Genomic DNA, 24,114 nt, shown 5'->3' with positions numbered 1-24,114 from the left:
CAACCTCTTCGTTAGTTCATCTCTTGTCTTGTGTCTGTCACTTTAAGAAGCCTATGTCTTCCTGTTCGACTACTCAGGCCTAATCAAGATCCATCTCTGCTCCGGCTAAGATCTGACCCGGAAGTAGAGGCGTAAGCTAAGCGACGACCGTGATTTACGGTCTAGCACTAGGAGAGGCGGCCCAAGTCGGGGGTGTGACCCGGTAACGCAAACTGGAAGTATCCGTGAGGAGTCCCCGCCTCCAGTAGCACATTGGAAAAGCTTTGTGCCATTCATTAAGTCGTTACCCAATGGCTACTCATCCGGGCGTGCTCATAGGCCAAATCACTTCCCATTTTTGGTCTCTCTAGAATTTGCGCGCGCGCCTAAGACATCTCTGCATCCCGTCACTGCGCTACTTCTCTGCGCTTGCGCACTCTTGCCGCCAGGTTTTCCTTTTCCGGGTCCCAACAGGTTCTAACGGGCGCATGCGCCAGTGCAGGCTGGCAGCTCGCGGCTCCTTCTTCCGGCCTCCCCTTTGCGCCGGCACCGGTAGAAGCGGGGCGAACGCAGAGCCCCAAGCGAGTGACCTGCGACCCCGGAAGTGGACCTCAGGGTCCCAAGGATTTCTCCGGTCGGGAGCCAGGGGACCTATCACTGGCACTCCGAGAGCACCTATTCCACGCCCACCTCTGGATGCCGCCGACGGGTGCCCAGCCCTTGCCCTGCGCCTGCTTTCAGGCTCGGTCCTTTACAACAGTTCTGGGCCACCGGAGGGGGTCCAGGCCCCGCCTCTGATGCAGTCCCACCCCAGGATTCCGGCCTGATCCGCTGACTGCCAGGGCCGGCCCCGCCCCCTGCCTGTGCCCTCGCCCTACCAATCCCCTCCCCCGTTGGGGGAGGCCATGGCGTGAAATCTAAGTCGTACCCCGGGACCCTCGGGCGCCAGCGGGGCATGGGCCGGGGGCCGCCCCCATGAGGGTCCCGGGAGGAGGGCGTGCGCAGCAGCGGCTGGGCCATGGGGTCTCAGGTGTTGCAGATCCTGCGCCAGGGGGTGTGGGCCTCGCTCACTGGCGGTTGGTTCTTCGATCCGCATCAGAGCACCTTCTCCAACTGTTTCCATCTCTATGTCTGGATTTTCTTGCTCATCTTTCCCTTCCTGCTGTACATGGTGAGAGGCTGCCACCACCTGTAACTACAGCGAGAGGGAGGGCAGTATGGAGGGATGGGCATCTTGAGTCCATGGGGTGTGGAGTGAGGCGAGGCACTGTAGAGTTTGGTTTTATATAGAGGAAAGACCAACTCTCTTCTACGTGTGGTGACCTTGAGTGCCTCATTTAATCTATCTGGTTAAAGAGGTCTGCCGGTAACAGGGGTCTTCGTACTGTTGCTTGAAGGGGTGATGAAGTTTTGTAAACTGATGAATCCTAGGTCTTTACACTGGTGGCGGGTCCACCCTCAAGGGAGCAAGGTTTTTGTGAGAAAGGATCCAACTTAACTGTCATCTCCAGGTCCTGCCCCCCAGCCTGATGGTGGCTGGAGCGTACTGCCTAGTGGTAGCTGTCATCTTTGCTACCATCAAGACTGTGAACTATCGCCTGCATGCCATGTTCGACCAGGGCGAGATTGTGGAGAAACGAAACTCTACCATGGGGGAGCAGGAAGAGGAGGCTGCCCAGGGGGAGAGCAGTCTTCCCAGGTGAGCAGGGCATTGGCTGTGTCGGGGATTGTTGTTTCTCTGCTTGTGGTTGTGTCTGTGTTTTGGATAGAGAAGGCTGAGGGAACACTGGCTCTAAGTACTTCCTGTAGCCAGGGTTAGCAGTAGAAGGAACCTGGAGGAGGAAGGGGTGGGTGTTAAGGAACGTGAGTAGAAACAGTAAAGAGAGATTAGCTGAGAGCCTCTGCTCAGCTGTTCTTTCTGTTCGCAGGGACCCTGGTGTGGAGATGACAGTGTTCCGGAAAGTGAGCTCTACACCCCCTGTACGCTGTAGTTCCCAGCATTCTGTGTTTGGCTTCAACCAGGTTTCGGTGAGTAGGCCCAACCTTAGGCTTCCCTCACTGCTGTCCTGGGAGTCAGTCCCTGTTGTGGGCCTGTTCCAAGCCTGCTTCTTGCTCTGCTTGTTCATTTGTACTCTCTCCTCTGTCTTATCAGGAATTGCTGCCCCGGATGGAGGATTCCGGGCCCCTCAGAGGTAGGTGGCTGCTATTCATGGCTGTGTCGTGGTGGTGTGGAACAGGGTGGTGTAAGAGGACCCCAGTGTCGTCGTGACAACTCTGGTGATCTGGTTATAGACATCAAGGAGCTGGTCCGGGAGCAGGGCAGCAACAACGTGATTGTGACCTCTGCTGATCGGGAGATGCTGAAGCTCAGCTCTCAGGAGAAGCTGAGTGAGTAGGCAGGGGTCTGGCAGGAAGAGCAGGTGTCTTAGGATTACATCATCCCAAATTTGGCTCCATTGTTGTGCTCCAGGATCACCTTGGTGTTCCTCTTTGTGCCCTTGGTGGGAAATGGAGGTTGTGAGATCCCCTTAAGCCAGTTTGCATTGCCACATGCCCTTCTCTCATCTCGTCTTTCTTTCTTCTAACAGTTGGAGACCTTCCCCAGACACCCCCAGGGGTTGTCCCAGACCCCTCTCTCCCCAGTACGGATTCTTCTGAGCGTTCTCCCATGGCTGGAGATGGTGTTCCCTGGGGTGGGAGCAGTGTGGCTGACACTCCCATGAGCCCTTTACTGAAAGGGAGCCTCAGCCAGGAGCTAAGCAAGAGCTTTCTGACCCTGACCCGGCCTGACCGGGCTCTAGTGAGGACCAGTAGTCGACGGGAACAATGTCGGGCAACTGGAGGCTACCAGCCCCTGGACCGGAGGGGCTCAGGTGAGCCCATGCCCCAGAAAGCTGGCTCTTCAGATTCCTGCTTCAGTGGCACTGACAGGGAGACTCTGAGCAGCTTCAAGAGTGAGAAGACCAACTCTACGCACCTGGACAGTCCCCCTGGCGGGCACGCCCCTGAGGGCAGCGACACAGACCCTCCTTCTGAGGCTGAGCTGCCCGCCTCCCCGGATGCTGGGGTCCCCTCAGATGATACACTTCGTTCCTTTGACACAGTCATTGGAGCAGGGACACCACCGGGCCAAACCGAGCCGCTCCTGGTTGTGCGGCCCAAGGACTTGGCTCTGCTTCGGCCTAACAAACGGCGGCCCCCCATGCGAGGACACTCCCCACCTGGTCGTACCCCAAGACGACCCTTGCTTGAGGGCTCAGGCTTCTTTGAAGATGAAGATACCAGTGAAGGTAGTGAGCTGAGTCCAGCATCCAGTCTCCGGTCTCAGCGCCGTTATAGCACTGATAGCTCCTCATCTACTTCTTGCTACTCCCCGGAGAGCTCCCAGGGTGCAGCAGGGGGTCCTCGGAAGCGGCGGGCCCCTCATGGGGCTGAAGAAGGAACTGGTGTGCCCCCTAAGCGACCCTATGGAACCCAGCGGACACCCAGTACTGCCAGTGCCAAAACTCATGCACGTGTGTTGAGCATGGATGGGGCAGGGGGTGATGTCTTAAGGGCTCCCCTGGCTGGCTCCAAGGCCGAGCTGGAGGCCCAGCCAGGAATGGAGCTGGCTGCTGGTGAGCCTGCTGTGCTGCCTCCTGAAGCCCGTAGGGGACCTGCTGCCAACCAGCCTGGCTGGCGGGGGGAGCTACAGGAGGAAGGTGCTGTTGGAGGAGGTGAGTGTCGGCCCCAGGGGTGAGGAAGCCTGGGAGGGTTGAGTTTGGGTAAAGGGTAGACTGCAGCAGACCTAGGCAGCATCAGCTTATCCTCCATCTCAGGAGACAGATGCACATGTACTCTATGGTTAAGACATGTGGGCCACACCTCTTGGCTCCACAGGCCCCATGGTTAGCACTGAGCCTGTGTTCCCTGCGGACACCATCTGGCCAGCAGTGGGGCAGGGCAGATGATTGTCATTCTTATTTCCAGATGAGGAAACTGAGGCACAAATGACTAGAGATGTGCTGGCAGGGCTCCTGAGACCAAGTGTCTAGTCTGCTGTATTAAGTCTAATCTTTAGCTCCACTCTGGAGCACCTGCCCCAATGCCATCCCAGACCAGCCTGTCACTCATGCTCGGGGCTTCTTTCTGGACAGCACCTGAGGAAACAGGTCAGCGGGAATGCACAAGCAATGTGAGGAGGGCTCAAGCTATCCGGAGACGACACAACGCAGGCAGCAACCCTACGCCTCCAGCCTCTGTCATGGGCTCACCACCTAGGTGAGCATCTGCCCCATGGCTGCAGGGGAGAAGGGCGGACTAGCTCTACCTGGTGCTAACTTAGGGCTTACCCTGTCCAGCAGCCTACAGGAGTCTCAGCGGGGCCGGGCTGCTTCCCACTCCCGGGCACTGACTCTGCCCTCTGCTCTGCACTTTGCCTCTTCCCTGTTGCTCACTCGAGCTGGCCCCAACGTCCATGAAGCCAGCAATTTTGATGACACCTCTGAGGGTGCTGTGCACTATTTCTACGACGAGAGCGGTGAGCCCTTCCCCAGCCAGCCCAGCACCTCTTCTATGCTTCCCACAGGCATCTGTGGCTGCCCACCCACCCCACAGCACTGTTGGTCGATGGTTTCCCCCTTGGCTCTGTGGCAAGTGCTTTACCTGTGCTGCCCGATGTCATCCTTGTGGCATCTCTGAGGTGTGGGTGTCATCATCCCTGCTCTGCTGATGAGGAAACCAAGGCACACCTGAAGCCACAGGCTGAGCTAGTGGTAGAACAGAGCCCTACCCAAGGCAGGCTGACCCCAGGGCCTGGGCTGTCACCGCAGGGCTCCTCCTTGTCTGTTGGCCTTGATGCCCTTGTAGCCTTGACGGTGCTGCTGTCCCTCTGCCCCAGGTGTGCGGCGATCGTATACCTTTGGCCTAGCTGGAGGTGGCTACGAGAACCCTGTGAGTCAGCCAGGCGAGCAGGCAGCCAATGGAGCCTGGTGAGTCTCCAGGGTGGGCTTCTTGTGGGCCTGGCAGGCTGCATTTCTGAGAGCATTTGAACTTAGTGTTCTTTGCTCTCGTGGGTCAGCAAAAGGCTGGGAAGGAAAGACAGTAAGGAGACTGGGGCATGAGGTCCTGCTAGGCCTCCAAGTCTTTTAGGAAGCATAGTACTGGCCTCTGGGGAGGAGGGCAGGGAAGCACAGCTTTCGAGTAGGCCAGGGCCTGCAAAAGAGATCCTTCTGTGATCTACCTTCTCGCGATTCTGGTACTCCTGATCCTTGGGCACCCCAGCCATGGGGCAGGCATCGCCACCTACCTGGCCTTGATTCCCGCCTCACCAAGATCCAGGGTTTGTCCATGTCCTTCACCCTCATTGCTCCTATATCCACAGGGACCGTCACTCACATTCCTCTAGCTTTCACTCAGCTGATGTGCCTGAAGCCACAGGAGGCTTAAACCTGTTGCAGCCGAGGCCAGTGGTTCTTCAGGGTATGCAGGTGCGGAGGGTGCCCCTGGAAATCCCAGAGGTGAGGAGCAGCTTTGAAAGGGCTGTGTGGGACAAGGGCATGCATCAGATGACTAAGGCTGGTCTAGGTAGATAGCCTACCTGGGCATCCCAAGAGGGCCTGATCACTGTAAGAAGGAGCTTGGGGTGCCACTGTGTCCCCATCTTTAATGGCTTGGGCTTCTCAAGTCATGTTTATTTACTCCGTAAATGTCTACCTCTCTGATCCCAGAGCAGGAACAGCTAGCAGGATAATGGATATTTCACGATGATCCCTGCAGTAGGGGCAGTTCAGTTTATCCTATGCCTGACAGTTACAGGTGTGACTGCCTGAGGCATTATCTGTTAACATTCCTTACAACAGCATGGTTACTGATGGTATCCTCTTTTTTACTTCTAATCATTTATCACTAATATAATCATTCCTGTAGTTAACAGAAGTAATAAGAGTGCATAAAACATGACCTCGACTACCATCCCAGCTTCTCCAGAGGCTGAGACAGGATACTACATTAGCCCAGGAACTGAAGGCTAGCCTTGCACTATAGAGAGATCCTGCCTCTATTAAAGTACTTATACACCCAGACCTCAAAACAAAATCTCCACTCAAACCATGTTCTCAGAGTTCAGAGAACAAACAGTCCTGAAATAAGACTGAATAAGATGCCCAGAATAAGCTAACACCTTAGATCACTGCTAGAATCCACCATGGGCTGGTCTATGTGTGTGCTTCTGTGTGAGATAACAGGGACTGAATCCTGGGCAAGCACTCTATTACCCAGCTACTTTCCCAACCTGAGACAGAGTCTCACCAAGTTGACTGGGCTGGCATTAACCTCACTCTGTAGTATAGGTAGGCCTTGAATTTGGAATCCTTCTGACTCAGCCTCCCAGTTACCTAAGATTATTACAAGTCTGCCAGGTCTGGCTACTCTTTTTTTTTTTTTTTTTTTTTTTTTTTTTTTTTTTGAGACAGGGTTTCTCCATGTAGCCCTGGCTGTCCTGGAATTCACTCTGTAGACCAGGCTGGCCTCAAACTCAGAAATCCGCCTGCCTCTGCCTCCCAAGTGCTGGGATTAAAGGCATGCACCACCACTGCCCGGCCTGGCTATTCTTTCTTGGCTGTTCATTTTATGTAACCATTATGTGGGATTGACGGCATCATCCTTGCAATCCGTAGTAACTCAAGGGCCAGAGCTGGGCATCTTTGGGCTCTCCGTTGTATCCTGCAGATGTTGTGTGTGTGTATGTGTCTGTGTGTATATGCACATATTCATGCCTGTGCATACAGGCATATCGCAGTATACATGTGTAGGACTTAGCTTTCTTTTTCCACTGTGGAGTCCAGAGATTGAACTCAGACTGTCAGTCTTGTGTGACAAGTGCTTTTACCCTTTGAGTCATCTCTACAACCTATAAACACTTGCTGAGTGAAGGATACATCCAGCCTAAAGAAGCTAAGTACTTTTCTCAGGGACACACAGCTCTAGCCTGTCCTCTGAGCCAGGTGTTCTGAGTTCCTGAATGGGGTTGTCACAGTGACAGTGGTGGCTCCATCTTGGAGGAGATCTCATTTGTGCTAGGTCCTGAAGGACAAAGTAGACTTCACTGAATATTCTGCCTGAGCTGAAAGGCAGACATATGGTTTGGTGAGTCTGGCACCTGGCAACCTATAAACACAGTCCAGCTGTGTCCTAGGAACCCAGAGCTAGGAGCAAGCCCTTGTGATGGAGAGTCAAGGCAGGCCACAAGGTCGCTAGACAGTGGTGCCTTGATGTGCTGAATTACATGGCCAGTCATCAGATCAGTGTTGGGGAGGGGTGATGTTAGAATGGGGTGGCGGGGCTGATGGACAGCTGTGGGGACTGCAGTGTGACCTGCTAGACCAGGACTCCCTGGCCAGTCATCAGATCAATATTGGAGGGAGGGGTGATGTTACATGGCTGGGGTGGTGGGGCTGATGGACTGGTGCGGCTGTGGGGACTGCAGTCTGACCTGCTGGACCAGGACTCCCTGCACGAATCCCAGGAGCAGACCTTGATGGACGAGGCACCAGCCCGGGCCCAGCACAGCTACAAGTACTGGTTTCTTCCTGGCCGTTGGACCTCTGTGCGCTATGAGCGGCTGGCCCTGCTAGCTCTGTTGGACCGGTGAGTACCTACAAGTATTAGTTCCTGATCCCCATACAGTGTTGGGACTTGTAGAGATGGTCATGCCATCAGAGATTCTGAATGCCTCAGTGGCTGGAGACTGTAGTGGGTTTCTTTGCTGTTGTTTTTAACTCTTGAAAAGGGGGTATCATAGACCAGGTTGGGTTCAGATTTGCTATGTAGCTGAGGCTAACCCTGAACTTCTGGTTATCTTGTTTCCTACCATGTGCCATGGTTACAGGTGTGCACTACTGTACCTGGCTTGGTTTCTGTTTGTTGTTTTTTAGACAAGGTCTCATTTGTATCATAGACTGGCCTGAAATTCACTGTATTGAGGCTCAGGACAGTACAGGGTCTTGCCTTGGACTCTAGATTTCCAGTGATCCTCCTGCTTCAGCCTTAAAAGTTCTAGTGGAGGTGTGAACCCCCAGTCTGCTGCAGTGGGTTTCTTAGGCTGCAGAAGGGTATAAGGGGTGGGATATGATGGTTATCCTTTCCTTGAAGCCTTTCTCAAAATGGAATGATCCCTCACTGTTCCCTCACTCCAGCGCCAGTCTCTTTCTCTCTCTTCCATTTGCCTGAGTGCTGTAACCTAAGTAGATTCATAAACCTGATTGTTTCAAAACCTTTCCCATTTTCCAGAGGGGAAACAGGCCAGAAAGTCAGATAAAGACGCCATCAAGGCATTGGGCCTAGATTCCACATCCTGGCATCCTGTCCATTCGTCTTGTTTCACTTGTGTGACTGGGGACTACACATGTACACATCATGGCCCTCCTGCTGTGTGGACACCATAACTCATGTCAGTATGAGCAGGAAATAGACATGGCCAGGAATAACAGTGCCTTGAACTTTTGGTGTCTAGATGGCCAAAGACAGGCTCAGGGCAGCAACAAGATGGTTTTTCAGAGCAAGGACAACCTGCTCTCTTCCCTCTGAGGTCAGAGGTTTGGCTTTTCGAGGCCCAAAGGTGTATCTTTAGGGCAGAGTCTGTCTCCCCCACTCCCCTTAGAAACTGGGGCAGGAAGCCGTGCCTTGACTCACATGTCTTTGTAGGACACGTGGGATAATGGAGAACATTTTTGGTGTTGGATTGAGCAGCCTGGTTGCCTTCCTGGGATACCTGTTGCTGCTCAAGGGCTTCTTCACTGACATCTGGGTCTTCCAGTTCTGTCTGGTCATCGCATCCTGTCAGTACTCCCTGCTCAAGGTCAGGCCTGGCTCCCCAAATCCATAACTTTCCTGGGCTATCCGCTTTCCCTTGTTTCAGGTCTGAGGGGAAGTATGGATAATCTGGTTAAGGTCCCCTGTAGCCAGCTACCCATCTGTACTGTATTGAGGCTCAGGACAGTACAGGTTCCTGCCATGGTCACTTACTACTGTCCAGTGGTGGAGCTGGTCTGAGTGTTTTCCCTTTTCTGTGGACACCAGTTCTTGTTGCCAATATAGCCCTGTCTCTTCCAGAGCGTGCAGCCTGATGCAGCATCTCCCATGCATGTGAGTACCTGTTGGGCGATGCTCTGGCCAGAAGGCCCTGGGAGGGTCTGAGACCAAATTCAAGGCCATGGTGGGAGAGGGGCAGAGTTCCCTCACCACCCGCTTTGCTCCCATCTTCCCCAGTTTTCCAGCTTGGATGTGGTCAAGTCTGGGGCATGTTGAATGTGTGCACATGCCCCAGGGCGGTCAGTGGGGAAGGCCCAATTCCTCACTGGCCCGCTCCCTAGGGCCACAACTGGGTGATTGCATACAGCCGGCCTGTGTACTTCTGCATCTGCTGTCTGCTCATCTGGCTGTTGGATGCCCTGGGGACTGCTCAGCCCTTCCCACCTGTTTCTCTGTATGGCCTCACGCTCTTCTCTGCCTCTTTCTTCTTCTGCGCCCGAGATGTGGCCACTGGTAAGGCAGGGCAGCAAGGGAGTGAGTCTGGAGGGTGGGCCAAGGAAAGGCTGGCAGGCTAATTGGTCCTTCATTCCTTACTCTTGGACAGTGTTCACCTTATGCTTCCCGTTCGTCTTCCTCCTGGGCCTCCTGCCCCAGGTCAACACCTGCCTCATGTACCTCCTGGAGCAGATAGACATGCATGGCTTTGGGGGCACAGGTATGATGCCCACAGGTGGCTTATGTGGAAGAGACAATGTTGGGCCAGGAGGGTCCACCCACAGGTTGAGTCTGCAGCCCTGGTTCTTACCGAGCCTTTTCCTGCTTCTGTAGTCTGGCTGCCAGGGCCCCATCCTGCCTGTCCTCTTTTATCCCCTCTCGTTTTCTTTCCCCTTCCTTCCCCAGCTGGTGGTTTCAGCCCAGAACACTAGAAGCTCTGAAGGCCGAGTGGAGGAGGGTGGTGTCATGGGAGGTCTTGTGGGAATTGAGGAGCAGTAGGACAGGGTGAGAGGGTGATGCCTGTAGGTCAGAGCTGGGCTTTACCCACTTCTCCCTGCTTACAGCCGCCACCAGCCCACTCACTGCTGTCTTCAGCCTCACCCGAAGCCTGCTGGCTGCTGCCCTGCTTTATGGCTTCTGTCTCGGGGCCATCAAGGTATGGGTAGTCTACAGGAGCTGGGCATGCTGAACCCCGGTGGGTTGTTGGGACAGGGCTGTGAATTGGGTTCAGCAGTGGCTTCTCACATAGGACATCCCTTATGTTCCCCAACACTTCTCTTCACTACTCCTGACCAGCACGGGTTCTCTCCTTTAGACGCCTTGGCCAGAGCAGCACGTCCCTGTCCTCTTCTCAGTCTTTTGTGGCCTCCTGGTGGCACTGTCCTACCATCTGAGCCGGCAGAGCAGTGACCCCACCGTTCTCTGGTGAGTGCTGCCTGTGCCTATCTGTGCATACAGAGTACTCTCTGAGAGTGTGTGAATGTGCACACCTAGAACTTGGGCGGTCAGTACATGTACCTAGGACTGACATTAACTGTGTAAGGTGGGGACATTAGTGCCTGCCTTAGTCTCTGACTCTTCTTTTCAGGTCTCTAGTCCGGAGTAAGCTCTTCCCTGAGCTAGAGGAGCGTAGCCTAGAGACAGCCCGGGCGGAACCCCCAGACCCACTGCCAGAGAAGATGCGTCAGTCAGTGGTAAGGGGTGGGAGCTGATGAGGGTGCAGGAGTATGGGATTCTGGCAGGTCTGGGCCTGGGAAGGACATTTGAACCTGTGCAGTAGGCAATCAAGCTGTTTCTCCTGGCTCTGCAGCGGGAAGTCTTGCACTCCGACCTGGTGATGTGTGTGGTGATTGCTGTGCTCACCTTTGCCATCAGTGCCAGCACCGTCTTCATTGCCCTGAAGGTTTGTGTGGTATAGGTCATGCCCTCTTGGTATGGATAAGTGCCTGTTGCACTTGAGAGAGCCCCTCTGTAGGCTATACCTACCCTGGTGGGCTGAGCCCAGGCTGAACTGAGTCCTTGGCCTCTCCCTCCTGCAGTCAGTTCTGGGCTTCGTGTTGTATGCGCTGGCAGGAGCTGTGGGCTTCTTCACGCATTACCTGCTGCCACAGCTCCGCAAACAGCTCCCCTGGTTCTGCCTCTCGCAGCCTGTGCTGAAGCCACTGGAATACAGCCAGTATGAAGTGCGAGGTGAGTACCACAGGACTGGGCAGAGTCGTCAGTGAGCACCTGATGCCCGTCCAGCTCTTAGCCCTCGCGCCCATTCCTTTCCCTGCCCTGTGCAGTCTCTGCAGGACTCCAACCCTGTGCACTCGCCATGTCTTGCTTCCTGCTGTCTCTTGTGGACAAGGAATATCTAACACTTTAAAAAGGAGTTTTATGTTCTGAATTGCCACCAGTGGGTCAGAGCCATTTAGTGCTTGTTACTGGTAATATTTAAAAATTAAAAAAAATACACAGGCTGTATTAAAAAATATTTTCTGGGCTGGAGAGATGGCTCAGTGGTTAAAAGCACTGACTGCTCTTCCAGAGGTCCTGAGTTCAATTCCCAGGAATCACATGGTGGCTCACAGCCATCTGTAATGGGATGGTTGTGATCTCTTTTGATCAGTGTGTCTGAAGACAGCTACAGCGTTCTAAATAAATCTAAGAAATAAAATCTTCAAAAACTTTTTTTTTTTTAACATTACATACATCTTTAATCTTAGTATTTGAGAAGCAGATGCAGGTGTATCTCTGAGTTTGAGGCCAGTCTGGTCTACATAGTGAGTTCCAGGCCAGTCAGGGTTATATAATGAGATCCTGTCTCAGAACAAGCAGAAGGTTGGTATGGCTGGAGAGATGGCTCAGCAGTTAGAGCACTGGCTGTTCTTTCAAAGGACCTGGGTTTGATCCTCAGCACCCAGGTGTTGGCTCACAATCTGCTGTTAACTCCAGTTTGGGGAGATCCAATGCCCTTTTCTGGCCTCTGCAGGCACTGCATGCACATGGTACAGTCATTCATGCAGTCAACACACACACACATGTAAAATGTTTTAAAAAGACTCACAGTATCTGGTGTTTAGGAGGTTTTTTTGGTAAGCTCCCCTCCCCTAAGGCTGTGACGTGCTGAGTGGCATTTGAAGCCCCTGCCTGCCCTGTTGTGCTGTTCATCCTCATTCAGAGCTGTTAGCAGTATTCCAAAGACACTAGCCAAAGTCTCCAGGAACCCAGGACAGCGTAGCTGGTTTGCCCATCTTCCTGGGTACTTTCTGGCCCTGTGGTGCCTAGTCCTCTGGGCTCCGGAGAGGCGCCATGTTGAAGGCCACATGCTAGCTGACAGCTTGCCTTCCTGTTACAGGTGCTGCCCAGGTGATGTGGTTTGAGAAGCTCTATGCTGGCCTGCAGTGTGTTGAGAAGTACCTCATCTATCCTGCTGTGGTTCTCAATGCTCTCACAGTAGACGCCCACACAGTCGTCAACCATCCAGACAAATTCTGCCTCTAGTGAGGACCCCCCAACTCCCCCCACAACCCCCCGCTGTTCTCTGTGTATATCCTCATGTGATTCCCACTGAGGAATGGGTTAGACCTAAGATTGGCAAAAAGCCAAAGCTGGATCCCAGCTCTTAATTAGCTATCAGTTAGAGTACATGTGTCCCCCTTCATCTCATTCAGAGGTATTGCCCCCCTCTAAAAAAAAGGGCTGTTCAAGTAGACAGCAGGTGCCTAGGTCTGCGTTTACACCACTGGTGAGAGATGTGTGTCTGTGCCCCCTCCTCCCTAAGGCCCTGCCATGTCTGAATGCCTGCCCTGCCCACAGCTGCCGGGCCTTGCTGATGACTGTGGCGGGGCTGAAGCTGCTGCGCTCGGCCTTCTGTTGCCCACCCCAGCAGTACCTGACCTTGGCCTTCACTGTCCTCCTCTTCCACTTCGACTACCCGAGGCTCTCGCAGGGCTTCCTGCTTGACTACTTCCTCATGTCCCTGCTGTGCAGCAAGGTAAGCCAGTGGTTGACTCAGACTGATGAGTAGACAGAGAAGAACGGTTCTGTCAGAGGGGGGAATGTGTCCTGCACTTGCAGACCTGTAGACCCAAACTGCTGTAACTGTGGACTTTGGCAGTGGCCTGAGGGAGGGATTCCTCCACTTCTCCCTGCAGAGAACAAGTTGAGACTTTGAAAGGGAACTTGCTTCAGTCCCTCCTGGGAGTTGGTGGCCAGTCAGACCTCACAACCACTTTCCTCAGGATCAGCCAGATCTAGGCCTGACCTTGCCCCCTGGATGCTGTAAAGCCAGCCTCTGAGCTCTGCCCCACTACTAGCCTTCATCTTGAAGCTGGGTTCAGAGCTGAGAGTATACCCTAGAGCCTGGGCATATTGCTGTTCACTTGGGCTGTGGGATTCCCCACTCAGGGATTGGGGGTCACTTGGAACAAAGGACCATTCCCACACCCTGAAAGCCTACCACCTGCCGTGGTACTGGGACCCACATCGCCCTTTGAGTGATTTTCTCATATTTGGCTTTTGCTTGCTAGCAAGCTTTCATGCTAGGCACCCTCTGCTTTACTTATTTACTAGAGTTTGGATCCCGGGCCTTGGGTGTGTTGGGCAAGTGTTCTACCACTGAGCTGTCCCATAGCCCTCTTTTGACACCTTGTTCTGAGGTGGTCTGACTAAGTTACATAGGCTCACCTGAACTCATTCTACAGCCCAGGCTGCCTTGAAACTTGTGATCCTCTTAAATATCTGGAATTATTAGAGACTTGACCCACCAGGCTTGCTTTAGACTCTTCTGAAGGCAGAGCCTAGGGTCATCTCTTGCAATTATCACTAATGATTAAGTAAGGTGACCAGAGAAAGCCATTTTTCTTCTGTTTTTAATCTGAACTGGGCCTTTACTGTCTGTGGACTAGGGAGAGCAGTAGGAACCCCCACTGTCACTGTGACAGTTAGCTGGCTGATGTTCCTTGGAGCCAGTCAGAAGTATTACTGTGGCTTCAGGTGTTGCAAGCCAAGTCTAGAAAGAAAAGGCTGGGAGTAGTCTCAGAGTCGACCCCATGGAACTGTTGTCTGGAGGCTTGGTAGATCTTACCACCACGTGTGACTGTGTGTATGTTTTGTCACCTTGACTTTGATGGCCCCTGCAGCTTTGGGACCTGCTGTACAAGCTGCGTTTTGTCCTGACCTACATCGCACCGTGGCAGATCACCTGGGGCTCAGCCTTCCATGCGTTTGCCCAGCCCTTCGCTGTACCACGTATCCAGCTTCTGGTCCCCCTCTGTGGGAGGGTGTGTGGAGGGCAGCAGCCATGGGCTGCCAAGAGAGGAGAGGGAGGCGGACGGTCCCACGTGCCTGTTGCCTCCTTGACCTGTGTCCAGACTCAGCTATGCTGTTCCTCCAGGCCCTGCTCTCAGGGCTCTTCTCTACACCGCTCAACCCCCTGCTGGGCAGTGCAGTCTTTATCATGTCCTATGCAAGGCCCCTCAAGTTCTGGGAGAGGGACTACAAGTAAGTCTCATGAGAGATAGGAACTGGTGACCAGCAGGGAAGTGAGACTATGGAGTCCTGGCCAGAAAGCACCCAGAAAAGGGCTCTGGATACCCACAGCAAGGGTACGAGTGCTTGGTTTTGGTGGGAACACTCAAGGTAGTAAGTCTGATAAAAGCCAAACATGCAGCGGTCCAAAGCCTCATGGGATCGCCTGGTCTCTGTGGGACTCACCTCCAGGTTTCTCCCTTGTGGTCCTGTGTACGTCCTTTCATGTCCATAAGCTTTAGCTTCCTCATCCCTCAGCTACGGTGGGCTATCACAGATGGCATCTACTCATAGCTCAGGGATGTAGGTTCAGAGAGGACCAGGGTGGAGCTTGGGCAGAGGATGTGCTGATGGGCTGCCTGACCCTCACCCATACATTGTTGCTCTCTGAATAGCACTAAACGTGTGGATCATTCCAACACTCGCCTAGTGACGCAGCTGGACCGGAACCCAGGTGGGTAGCTACTTGTCCAGGGGCTTACAGGCACACTGTCCCCTGGAGGGTACCCTTTTTACTTGACACTTGCCTGTTTATGTTGTTTTGGATCCCAGGCGCTGATGACAACAACCTCAACTCCATCTTCTATGAGCACTTGACACGCTCGCTGCAGCACACGCTGTGTGGGGATCTGGTGCTGGGCCGCTGGGGCAATTATGGCCCTGGAGACTGCTTTGTCCTGGCCTCCGACTACCTCAACGCACTGGTGCACCTCATTGAGGTTGGCAATGGCCTCATCACCTTCCAGCTTCGTGGCCTTGAGTTCCGGGGTGAGCCACAGGCCTGAGATGGGAGACTAGCAGGGAGCAAAGAGGGCAGGCCCAGGCTGGGACACAGCATTTAGTATTGTGCTAAGACTGGATTCTAGTCCAGCTCTCAGGCTACTGGGTGATCTCAGGCAAGGTTTTCTTCCTCCTGAGTGTAGGTATTCCAGACTGGCTACCCAAACTCTAGTGACACCCGACACATGCATACACCTTTGACCTCATAGGGAGCCCAGGGATTACTGCTGAAAGCTAAGGCTTGAGCTCTGGTGCCAGTTTCCGACCTACTCTGGGTCTTTTTTTTTTTTTTTTAAAGATTTATTTATTTATTATATGTAAGTACACTGTAGCTGTCTTCAGATACTCCAGAAGAGGGCATCAGTTGTCATTATGGATGGTTGTGAGCCACCATGTGGTTGCTGGGATTTGAACTCAGGACCTTCAGAAGAGCAATCAGTGCTCCTAACTGCTGAGCCATCTCTCCAGCCCCCAACTCTGGGTCTTAACTGGGTCCCTGACAAGCAGCATGCCAGCCAGCACTGTAGGCAGCTGGTTCCTTGCTCTCAGGAGCTCATATATGTTATGTGCCATCTTAAGACAAGTCCCTTAGGGGCATTGAGGGAGGCTCTAAGTACAGCCCATGAGCACCATGACCTTGAGAAAGCCACTGTTTTATAAGTTTTGGTCTTTGCCTCAATAAATGGGAGAACTAAACCCATTTTTCTCTGACCCCCTCCTCTGGCAGTTGGAATTATGAGGAGAAAGGGTCTCACTTTGTCAGGCCATTCATTTAGTGACCTTTACTTAGTGTCTAGGGTAGGAGCTGAGTGGTCTAGTGCAAGCAGGGACTAGTCGAGTAGCTTTGACTAGACTAGTAGCTCTGACCAGGCAACCCTGTCCCACAGGCACATACTGCCAGCAGCGTGAGGTAGAGGCCATCACGGAAGGTGTGGAGGAAGACGAGGGCTGCTGTTGCTGTGAGCCTGGTCACCTGCCCCGGGTCCTGTCCTTCAATGCTGCCTTTGGGCAGCGCTGGCTGGCCTGGGAGGTCACAGCCAGCAAGTATGTGCTGGAAGGCTACAGCATCAGTGACAACAACGCAGCCTCCATGCTGCAGGTGTTTGACCTCCGCAAAATCCTCGTCACCTACTATGTCAAGGTACGGGCTCTGGGGCGGGGTGGCAGCTCCTGGTGAATTGTCACTACGCAGGCATGCTGATGCTGTCTGTTGGCTGAAGTGTAGGAAGGCTCTTTTGGTCAAAGGAAGCATAGGACTCACTTTAAGCATTCTTCACAGGGCTACCATCAGACAGTAGGCCACAGAGGCCTTGGTGAGCAGGTGCCTAGAGTAGGAGCTCCCTATTGTGCTTTTAGAATGCCTGTTTCAGGCCTTGAGTGTGGAGGGTGGGTAGGCAGCATGTTCATGGATCTTCTCCCAGGCTGCTGGCCCCAGCTGGAGCAGCTAGCTAAGGTATGTCTTCAGGACCACCAGTCCAGGGCTAGGAGTGTGGCAGAATGCATGCCTAAGCATATCTGAGACCCTAGATTCAACTTAGTGCCAAGAGGAAACTTACCAGCCTTTCCATCTTAGCAACAATGGTGCTTGCTAACAGTGGCCATGGCGGATAACCACGGGAACCAGGCAGGACAGTATCCTGAAGGTGGTGGGGTCTGTGCTAGGCACCTCACCTCATCTGGATAGACTGTCATACACCTGGAAAAGCCTAAGGTCTCCCTGCACAGAAACTAGTTTCTGTAATTGAAGCATGTGTTAGGTGGAGGGAAGAGGATTAGGAATTCAAGGCCAGCCTGGACGATATGAAAGACTCTCTCAAAAAAGGGGGTTAGGGTGGGGGAGCTGGTTAGATGCCTGCCATGCAGACAATCATGAGGACCTGAATTCAGGACCTGTGAAAGCTGGACGTCCTGGCATGACTTTGATCCCAGAGCCGAGAGGCTGGGTCTCTGGGGCTTACTGAGTTTAACCAGAGTGCTGAGCTCCAGATTCAGTGAGAATCTTTGACTCAAGATAAGGTAGAGAGCAACTGGGGAAGGCACTCCGTGTCAGCCTCTGGTCCCCGCATGTGCACACAGATACACAGCATTTGTAGAGGTGAAGTGATTGGTTGGAGCTTTGGCATTAGAGTGTGACAGAGCTCTAGACTCAGGCCTGGCATCTCAATCACTAGGTTTTCTGCCTTGTCCTTGGTAGGAGCGAGGAGGCTCGAGTCAGGCCAGCGAGCCTTGAGACCTGTTGAAAGAGGTGACACACCGTGATGTTAGGAGGTCCGCAGGAAACTGTAGGGTTTTCAGGCAACCTGAAATATTGCCTCCTTTGTCCTAGCTCAGTTGACCCTGTGAGAAACAGAGGCTTGCAGGCTTGTAGGATGTTAAGAACAATAAGTTTCTGTGACACACAGAGAGGGGCACTATGGGAATGTCTTGTTCTGGGTCTGTGAAGACACACCATGACCAAGGCCACTGATAAAAGAAACCATTTAATTGGCTGGGTTAGTGCATGATGACATCATTACAGGGAGCATGCGGTAGCTGAGTGCTTATGTCTTATCCACATGGCTGGAACTTCTGAAGCCTCAAAGCCCATCTGCAGTCCATACCTCCTCCAGCAAGGCCACTCTTAAGCCTTCCTAAACAGTCCACCAAGGGAGAATCACTCATAGGAGCTTGTGCAGGGTGTTCCCATTCCCACCATAGAGTGTGCTGGGTTTGTGCATAGTCCAGGTTCCACATGCCCTTTTTTTTTTTTTTTTTTTTTTTTTTTTTTTTTTTTTTTTTTAAGATTTATTTATGTATTATATGTAAGTACACTGTAGTTGTCTTCAGACACTCCAGAAGAAAGAGACAGATCTCATTATAGATGGCTATGAGCCATCATGTGGTTGCTGGGTTTGAACTCAGGACCTTTGGAAGAGCAGTCAGTGCTCTTAACTGCTGAGCCACCTCTCCAGCTCCACATACTCTTAAGATCTGCCCTGAGAAGCTGGTGACCTGCTGGGGCTGGGTGAGCCTGCTTCACTGAGGTTCCCTTTAAGGGAAACTCATGCAACCCAAGTCTGTCCTTTTGTCCCAGGCAGTGTGGACATCTTTCAGAGTCATGTGTGTTGGAAAAACTGAGAAAGCATAATTCCTGTTGTTCCTGTTGTCCTCCACACCACTCCTAGGAAAGAGTTTGTAAGGCAATACCCACCCTTCACTTTACTTCACTTTACTAAGAAGCAGGCCAAAAGTGGTCCAGAGATTCATTCCCACCCCCAGGTCACTCAGGTGTCCAGGTCACCCTGCTTCTTCCCACAAGTTACATCAGAGCTGCATGTCCTCAGACTGCTGTGCACCAGTCCTGGCTAGGTTTAAGTTGGCACACTGAAATGACCTTGGCCTTGTCAGCTTTTACTGTCCCTTGAAGTAGCCATGGTGCCTCAGCCTGGATACCTGAGAAGCTGGGCAGAAGTAATACCTGGAGATGTGACAAGGCATGGAGGGGTGAAGCTTGTAAGGACAGTGCATGGCTGGGGCTGGGAGCCCAGGCCGTGCCAGTGCTCAGGCCTTCTAGATGGGCCAGACCAAACTTGCCCTTCCCATGGGTATCACTTAAAAGTGGGTGACAAATGAAATGCAATTTCTGGCTACAGAGCCACCTGCAGCCGAGCCCCATCCTTGAGGTATTCAGTTTTTGCATGTTATCTTGCATCCTTTAGTGAACCTTAGGAAAGGTGGGGCCTATGTGATGGCCCCACCACAGCTCAAGAGTCAAATTTAGGCTTCTTATAGGCAGTGAGCCTTGTGCAGGAAAGCACCGTGGTCCTGCGCCCCATTCATGGCCAGTGAAATGTACCCAGGCAAACAACTACAGAGAGTGTTCCTGACAGGGGCTCTTCCTAGAAAGTCTTGAACTTGCACAGAGGGCGTGCCATAGAATACAGTGACGGTGTTAAAAATTAACTGCATCAGCACATTCCAGGTCATCGTTCTCTGACCCAGAAACAGTGCGTTTTGGTTTTCCTGGTGGCTCTGGTGGTTCCTGGGTTTCAGAGGCGCTCTCTAGGCAAGAAGGTCAATCTGAAGACTAGAGGTCACTTACTCCTCCTGTTCCTTCCTTAGTAAGACCTAAGTCAGCAGCCAGCTCTTACCAGACTTCTTCATTGACTGCTGCCAACGCCACATCTGTGTAGGGAACTGAAGAACATACCCCACCTCCAACACACACCCCGCACCATGTGCTGCCGGGAGCCATCCTCTCCATCCTCCATGTGCTCCACCTGAGGAGCAAGCATCTGTTTAGCTCTTCCTAGCTGTACCTTGGTCAATTTGCCCAGGCTTTTAACCACCCAGTGTCCCACCACAGTCACCCTGCTGTCCCTATTGCCTGGACACTCTCTGTCCATGGACAGCAACACTACCCTCCTCAGCCTGGGCTTTCCCACTGCTCGGCCAGGCAGAGGGCCAACTCCATCATGGAATCCCCATAATCTTGCTGTCTGCCAGCTGCTGTCCCAACTTTGCCAGCTACCTCCCTCCTCAGAGCCTCTCTACCCTTGCCCAGCCCTGTTTAAATACCAACAAGGCCCCTTAAGAACAGCCAGACAGTCTGCACTTTGATACAAAGTGTATGCCTCTGGCTTTTTTCAGAGAAGGTCTTATCTGTCATAGTAATTTGCCAAAAAGGACCTGTGGCTCAGGTCATGCAGGCTTCCTGGGCTGTGGCAGCCTGACCTTCCTGGCCTTGAGATAGGGATGCTGCACAGTGTCCTTCCATTCCAGCCCAGTTTGCTCACTTCTGTGACACTGGGCAAGACTGTCATCTGTGTGAGCCTCCATTCCCCTTACAGATGGGCTGGGTACTAGGATGGCAAGAAGAGGGCAAAAAGCAGATGCTGCTGCCAAGGGCAGGGCCACTCTGTGAGTGGGGTGCTTGCGCTGGTTCTCACTCTGTCCTGGGAGACGAAGCACTTACCTACAAGACTCCACTTTCTTGTTTCCTAGTCACTTAAAAAATTTCATTTTGGACCTCTTAGCTTCAGCGAGCTGGGCTGAGCTGCAGAAGCTGCATCATAGAAAGCATTGTGGCTCAGGCTGGAGTGTGTTCTCCCATTTCTGGGGTTTGGGGATAGAGTTGCCCCTGACACCTGCCCCTCCTCTCCCAGAGCATCATCTACTATGTGAGCCGCTCTCCAAAGCTAGAGACCTGGCTGAACCACGAGGGCATTGCAGCTGCTCTCCGGCCTGTGCGAGCCCTTGGTTACGCGGACTCAGACCCCACCTTCTCACTGAGTGTTGATGAGGACTATGACCTCCGGCTGTCTGGCCTCTCCCTGCCATCCTTCTGTGCTGTCCATCTCGAGTGGATCCAGTACTGTGCCTCTCGGCGCAGCCAGGTCAGCTACCTGTCTCTTAGGTCTGCCCCCCCCCCCCCCAAGCCCCCAAGACTCTCAGGACCTGGACTTCCTGGTCACTCCCTTCACACTTGGTGACTCTCAGTCTGGACCCCAGTCCCACACTGAGCTGTACTGACTGGGGTCTTTGTGTCATAGCCTGTGGACCAGGACTGGAATTCACCGTTGGTCACACTATGCTTTGGCCTGTGTGTGTTGGGTCGCCGGGCCCTGGGAACAGCCTCACACAGTATGTCTGCCAGGTGAGTGCCCATAGCCAGCTGAGCCTGCTGCTCTCCCTCTGCCTTTTTCTGAAGAGCTCCACATCCTGTTGGTGCACTCCTCTCACCTGGATGAGACTCTTAGCAGCTCCGGCCTTGCCTGCTCTTGCACTGCTCTGTGAGGAAGAGAATGGCTTCCTTGGCAAGACAGGGAGCAGCCCTTTCTGGCTCTCCACTGTTGCTGATGTCTTCTCCCCACCCAGCCTGGAGCCCTTCCTCTATGGCCTGCATGCCCTGTTCAAGGGGGACTTTCGCATCACCTCTCCTCGTGATGAGTGGGTCTTTGCTGACATGGACCTGCTTCACCGAGTGGTAGCACCTGGGGTTCGCATGGCCCTCAAGCTTCACCAGGTAGGCAGAATGTGCTAGGCAGAATAAGAGGCAGATGGAAGATGAAGACCAGCGGTTTCTGACTTCTGTCCTCTCCTACAACCAGGACCATTTCACATCTCCTGATGAGTATGAGGAACCAGCAGCCCTGTATGATGCCATTGCGGCCAATGAGGAGCGGCTAGTCATCTCACATGAGGGGGACCCTGCCTGGCGCAGTGCCATTCTCAGCAACACACCCTCCCTGCTGGCACTACGCCATGTCATGGACGATGCTTCTGATGAGTACAAGATCATCATGCTCAACCGACGCCACCTCAGCTTCCGAGTCATCAAGGTGGGGCAGGTGGTCTTACTGCATCTTGTAGCCCATGCCCCTCCTTGATGTCATTTCCCTGACCTTTGGTGTGACCCTCCACAGGTAAACCGAGAGTGTGTGCGTGGGCTGTGGGCTGGGCAGCAGCAAGAGCTGGTGTTCCTGCGCAACCGCAACCCTGAGCGTGGCAGCATCCAGAACGCCAAGCAGGCACTCCGCAACATGATCAACTCCTCCTGCGACCAGCCCCTGGGCTACCCCATCTACGTGTCACCTCTTACCACATCTCTGGCTGGTAGCCACCCCCAGCTGCGGGCGTTGTGGGGTGGTCCTGTCAGTCTGGGTGCCATTGCCCGATGGCTCTTGCGCAGCTGGCAGAGGTGAGCCCTGGCTGCCATCCTAGCTTGGGAAGCTTTAGGAGGGCCTGATGCTCTGGGATTTGGGGAGCAGGAACACGGACATGAAGCAGCTTCCTCCAAGGTCACAGAAATGTCCTGGAGTCAATGAGCTTGGACCCTGAGAGATGACCCTTCTCCCAGAGAAGCTCCCTTCCCCCTAGAGCAGGCTTTAGTATTTAAAAGACTATAAACTAGGCAGAAAAATCTCTCAAGAGATAAGACTCCTGGGACTCAGATGTTAGATGTTTCTGTAGGGCTCAGAATGCCTCTGCCCTGAACCCCTCACACATCTCCCACTTAACCTCCTAGACTTCATAAGGGCTGTGGCGCTGGCTGTAATAGCGGTGGGAATGTGGATGACTCTGACTGTGGCGGAGGTGGCGGCCTGACCTCCCTCAGCAATAATCCCCCCTTGGCACACCCTACACCTGAAAATACAGCAGGTAAGTAGGTGAACCTGGGCTGAACCTGTGGGTTAGACTGTGGCCAGCTGAGGCCCTTGCTCTTATCTATTTTCTACAGGCAGCAGTGAGCAGCCCCTCCCACCAGGTCCTTCCCTCAGTGGCTCTGGTGATGGGCGGCCCCCTCCTCTGCTGCAGTGGCCTCCCCCTCGGCTCCCTGGACAACCCCCTGCATCACCTGCTCCCACTGAGGGTCCCCGGCCCTCAAGACCTCCTGGCCCTGGTCTCCTCAATTCTGAAGGACCCAGTGGAAAGTGGAGTCTGGGGGGTCGGAAGGGACTGGGAGGACCTGATGGGGAGCCAGCCTCAGGGAGCCCCAAAGGAGGTACCCCCAAATCTCAGGTAAAGGACCTGTGGAAGGAGACAACCCCAGGAGTTCTCAGGTCGGTTTGTCTGCGGTTTGTCTGCTCATCCATATGTCTTCTCTTCCATAGGCCCCTCTAGACCTCAGCCTCAGTCCTGATGTCAGCTCTGAGGCCTCACCTGCTAGAACAACGCAGGATATTCCTCGCTTGGACAGCAGTGTTCCTGAGAGTTGCACACCCTCCGGTGCCCCAGGTGACTGGCCTGCCCCTTCGGAGGAACGAGAGAGCCCAGCCGCCCAGCCCTTGCTAGAGCATCAGTACTGAGCAGCCTGTCCTCTGCTGGATCTCATCCCAGGCCTCAGGAACTCAGACTCTGCTGGACCACAGAATTGATTGGCTTTGGCTCTGGTGTCTGCACCCTGATATCTGGCTACTTCAGTGTCAGAACTGAGTGACCCAGACTTCTCTCCCTGGTCTGTGGCCTGGATAACCCAAGTTGAGGCAGCAGCCTCCTAGCTAGGCCCTAAGAGCCAAACCCATGGGCTGGTCCCTCACTGAGCCCATGGCCAGGACTGACTTTGCCTCTGGGGCCTGCACTGCCCCCAAGACTGGCCTCCTTAGCCTGGACCTGGGGCCCGACACATGGCAAGGGGGGTTCACTCATTCTTTTGTCATTTTTCTTTCCTTTTTTTTTCTGTGCTTCAGAGACACCAAATTAATAACACTATTTTTGATTTTGGTTGGCAGTTTATTTTCTGTGGGACTAGGTGAGGTTGGTAGAGGTGCCTAAGGCAGGGAGGATGAAGTCAGAAGAGCGTGAAAGATAAGGGGTCAGATTCTGCTGGATCCTCAAAGTGGAGATCAGGTGGAAGGGGCTGCCTTCCTCCCCAGTCTCTCTGCTTTTTAGGCAGTCCTCTATGCTCTAGTGGCCATACATTCATCAGCCTTTGATCAAAGACTACCCAACCTCATTTGTTCCAAGCTTAAAGAAAGTAACACCCGAATAGAAAAGATTCTATTTTGGTTTTGAAACAGGGTCTTACTGTGTACTCCCTATGAATATCACTCTACCTCCAGAGTGGTGGATTGAGTGCTAGTTTTCTCCATTACATAAATGATAGCCTGTGTAGATCAGTTATCTAGCTAGGCCCAGCCCTTTAAGAGGGAGATCATTTCTGGCCCTAATACCTGCTGTCTGCTGGCCACAGCAGGACACTAAGTGGCCTCTAGTGCTCCAATTGGTCTGGAAGGCAGGTACATTTGTTCCCATTTTTCGGTGAGGTCACTAACTGGGCTAGGACCGGGAGCTAAAAGGGCAGCCGAAGGCTGGGATAGAACTTCAGGCTGTCCAGGGTTGCCTTGGTTCCTGCCGGAG

The 24,114-nt window shown here is 53.4% G+C and overlaps 1 protein-coding gene across 8 annotated transcripts; it reads left to right on the top strand.

Annotated features, from left to right (window-relative positions):
* Positions 1–187: 187 nt before the first annotated feature.
* On the top strand, positions 188–23,478 carry Pcnx3 (pecanex 3). Of its 8 annotated transcripts, none has more exons than XM_031389340.1 (35): positions 188–1,150; positions 1,491–1,678; positions 1,908–2,007; positions 2,132–2,171; positions 2,272–2,367; positions 2,568–3,695; positions 4,116–4,239; positions 4,320–4,498; positions 4,859–4,949; positions 5,342–5,477; positions 7,484–7,605; positions 8,662–8,815; positions 9,070–9,102; positions 9,330–9,501; positions 9,593–9,703; positions 10,047–10,138; positions 10,298–10,407; positions 10,571–10,676; positions 10,793–10,885; positions 11,022–11,172; positions 12,323–12,467; positions 12,784–12,961; positions 14,109–14,217; positions 14,340–14,469; positions 14,892–14,950; positions 15,049–15,264; positions 16,164–16,417; positions 20,421–20,651; positions 20,808–20,911; positions 21,133–21,280; positions 21,366–21,596; positions 21,681–21,955; positions 22,283–22,416; positions 22,496–22,776; positions 22,869–23,478. In XM_031389340.1, exons 1-35 carry the CDS (start codon positions 998–1,000, stop codon positions 23,061–23,063), a joined length of 6,069 nt encoding a protein of 2,022 aa, XP_031245200.1. In that variant the 5' UTR covers positions 188–997; the 3' UTR covers positions 23,064–23,478. The 8 variants fall into 8 exon arrangements, with proteins under 8 accessions (XP_031245200.1, XP_031245197.1, XP_031245202.1 ...); XM_031389337.1 differs by having other exon boundaries at positions 477–1,150; positions 4,323–4,498; positions 7,445–7,605; XM_031389342.1 differs by having other exon boundaries at positions 477–1,150; positions 5,342–5,447.
* The last annotated feature ends 636 nt before the right edge of the window (positions 23,479–24,114 follow it).

Source organism: Mastomys coucha, unplaced genomic scaffold (assembly GCF_008632895.1).
Source record: "Mastomys coucha isolate ucsf_1 unplaced genomic scaffold, UCSF_Mcou_1 pScaffold21, whole genome shotgun sequence".
Classification (NCBI taxonomy): domain Eukaryota; kingdom Metazoa; phylum Chordata; class Mammalia; order Rodentia; family Muridae; genus Mastomys; species Mastomys coucha.
Note: the sequence above shows the minus strand (reverse complement) of the source record. Positions and strands in the feature narration are given on the sequence as shown.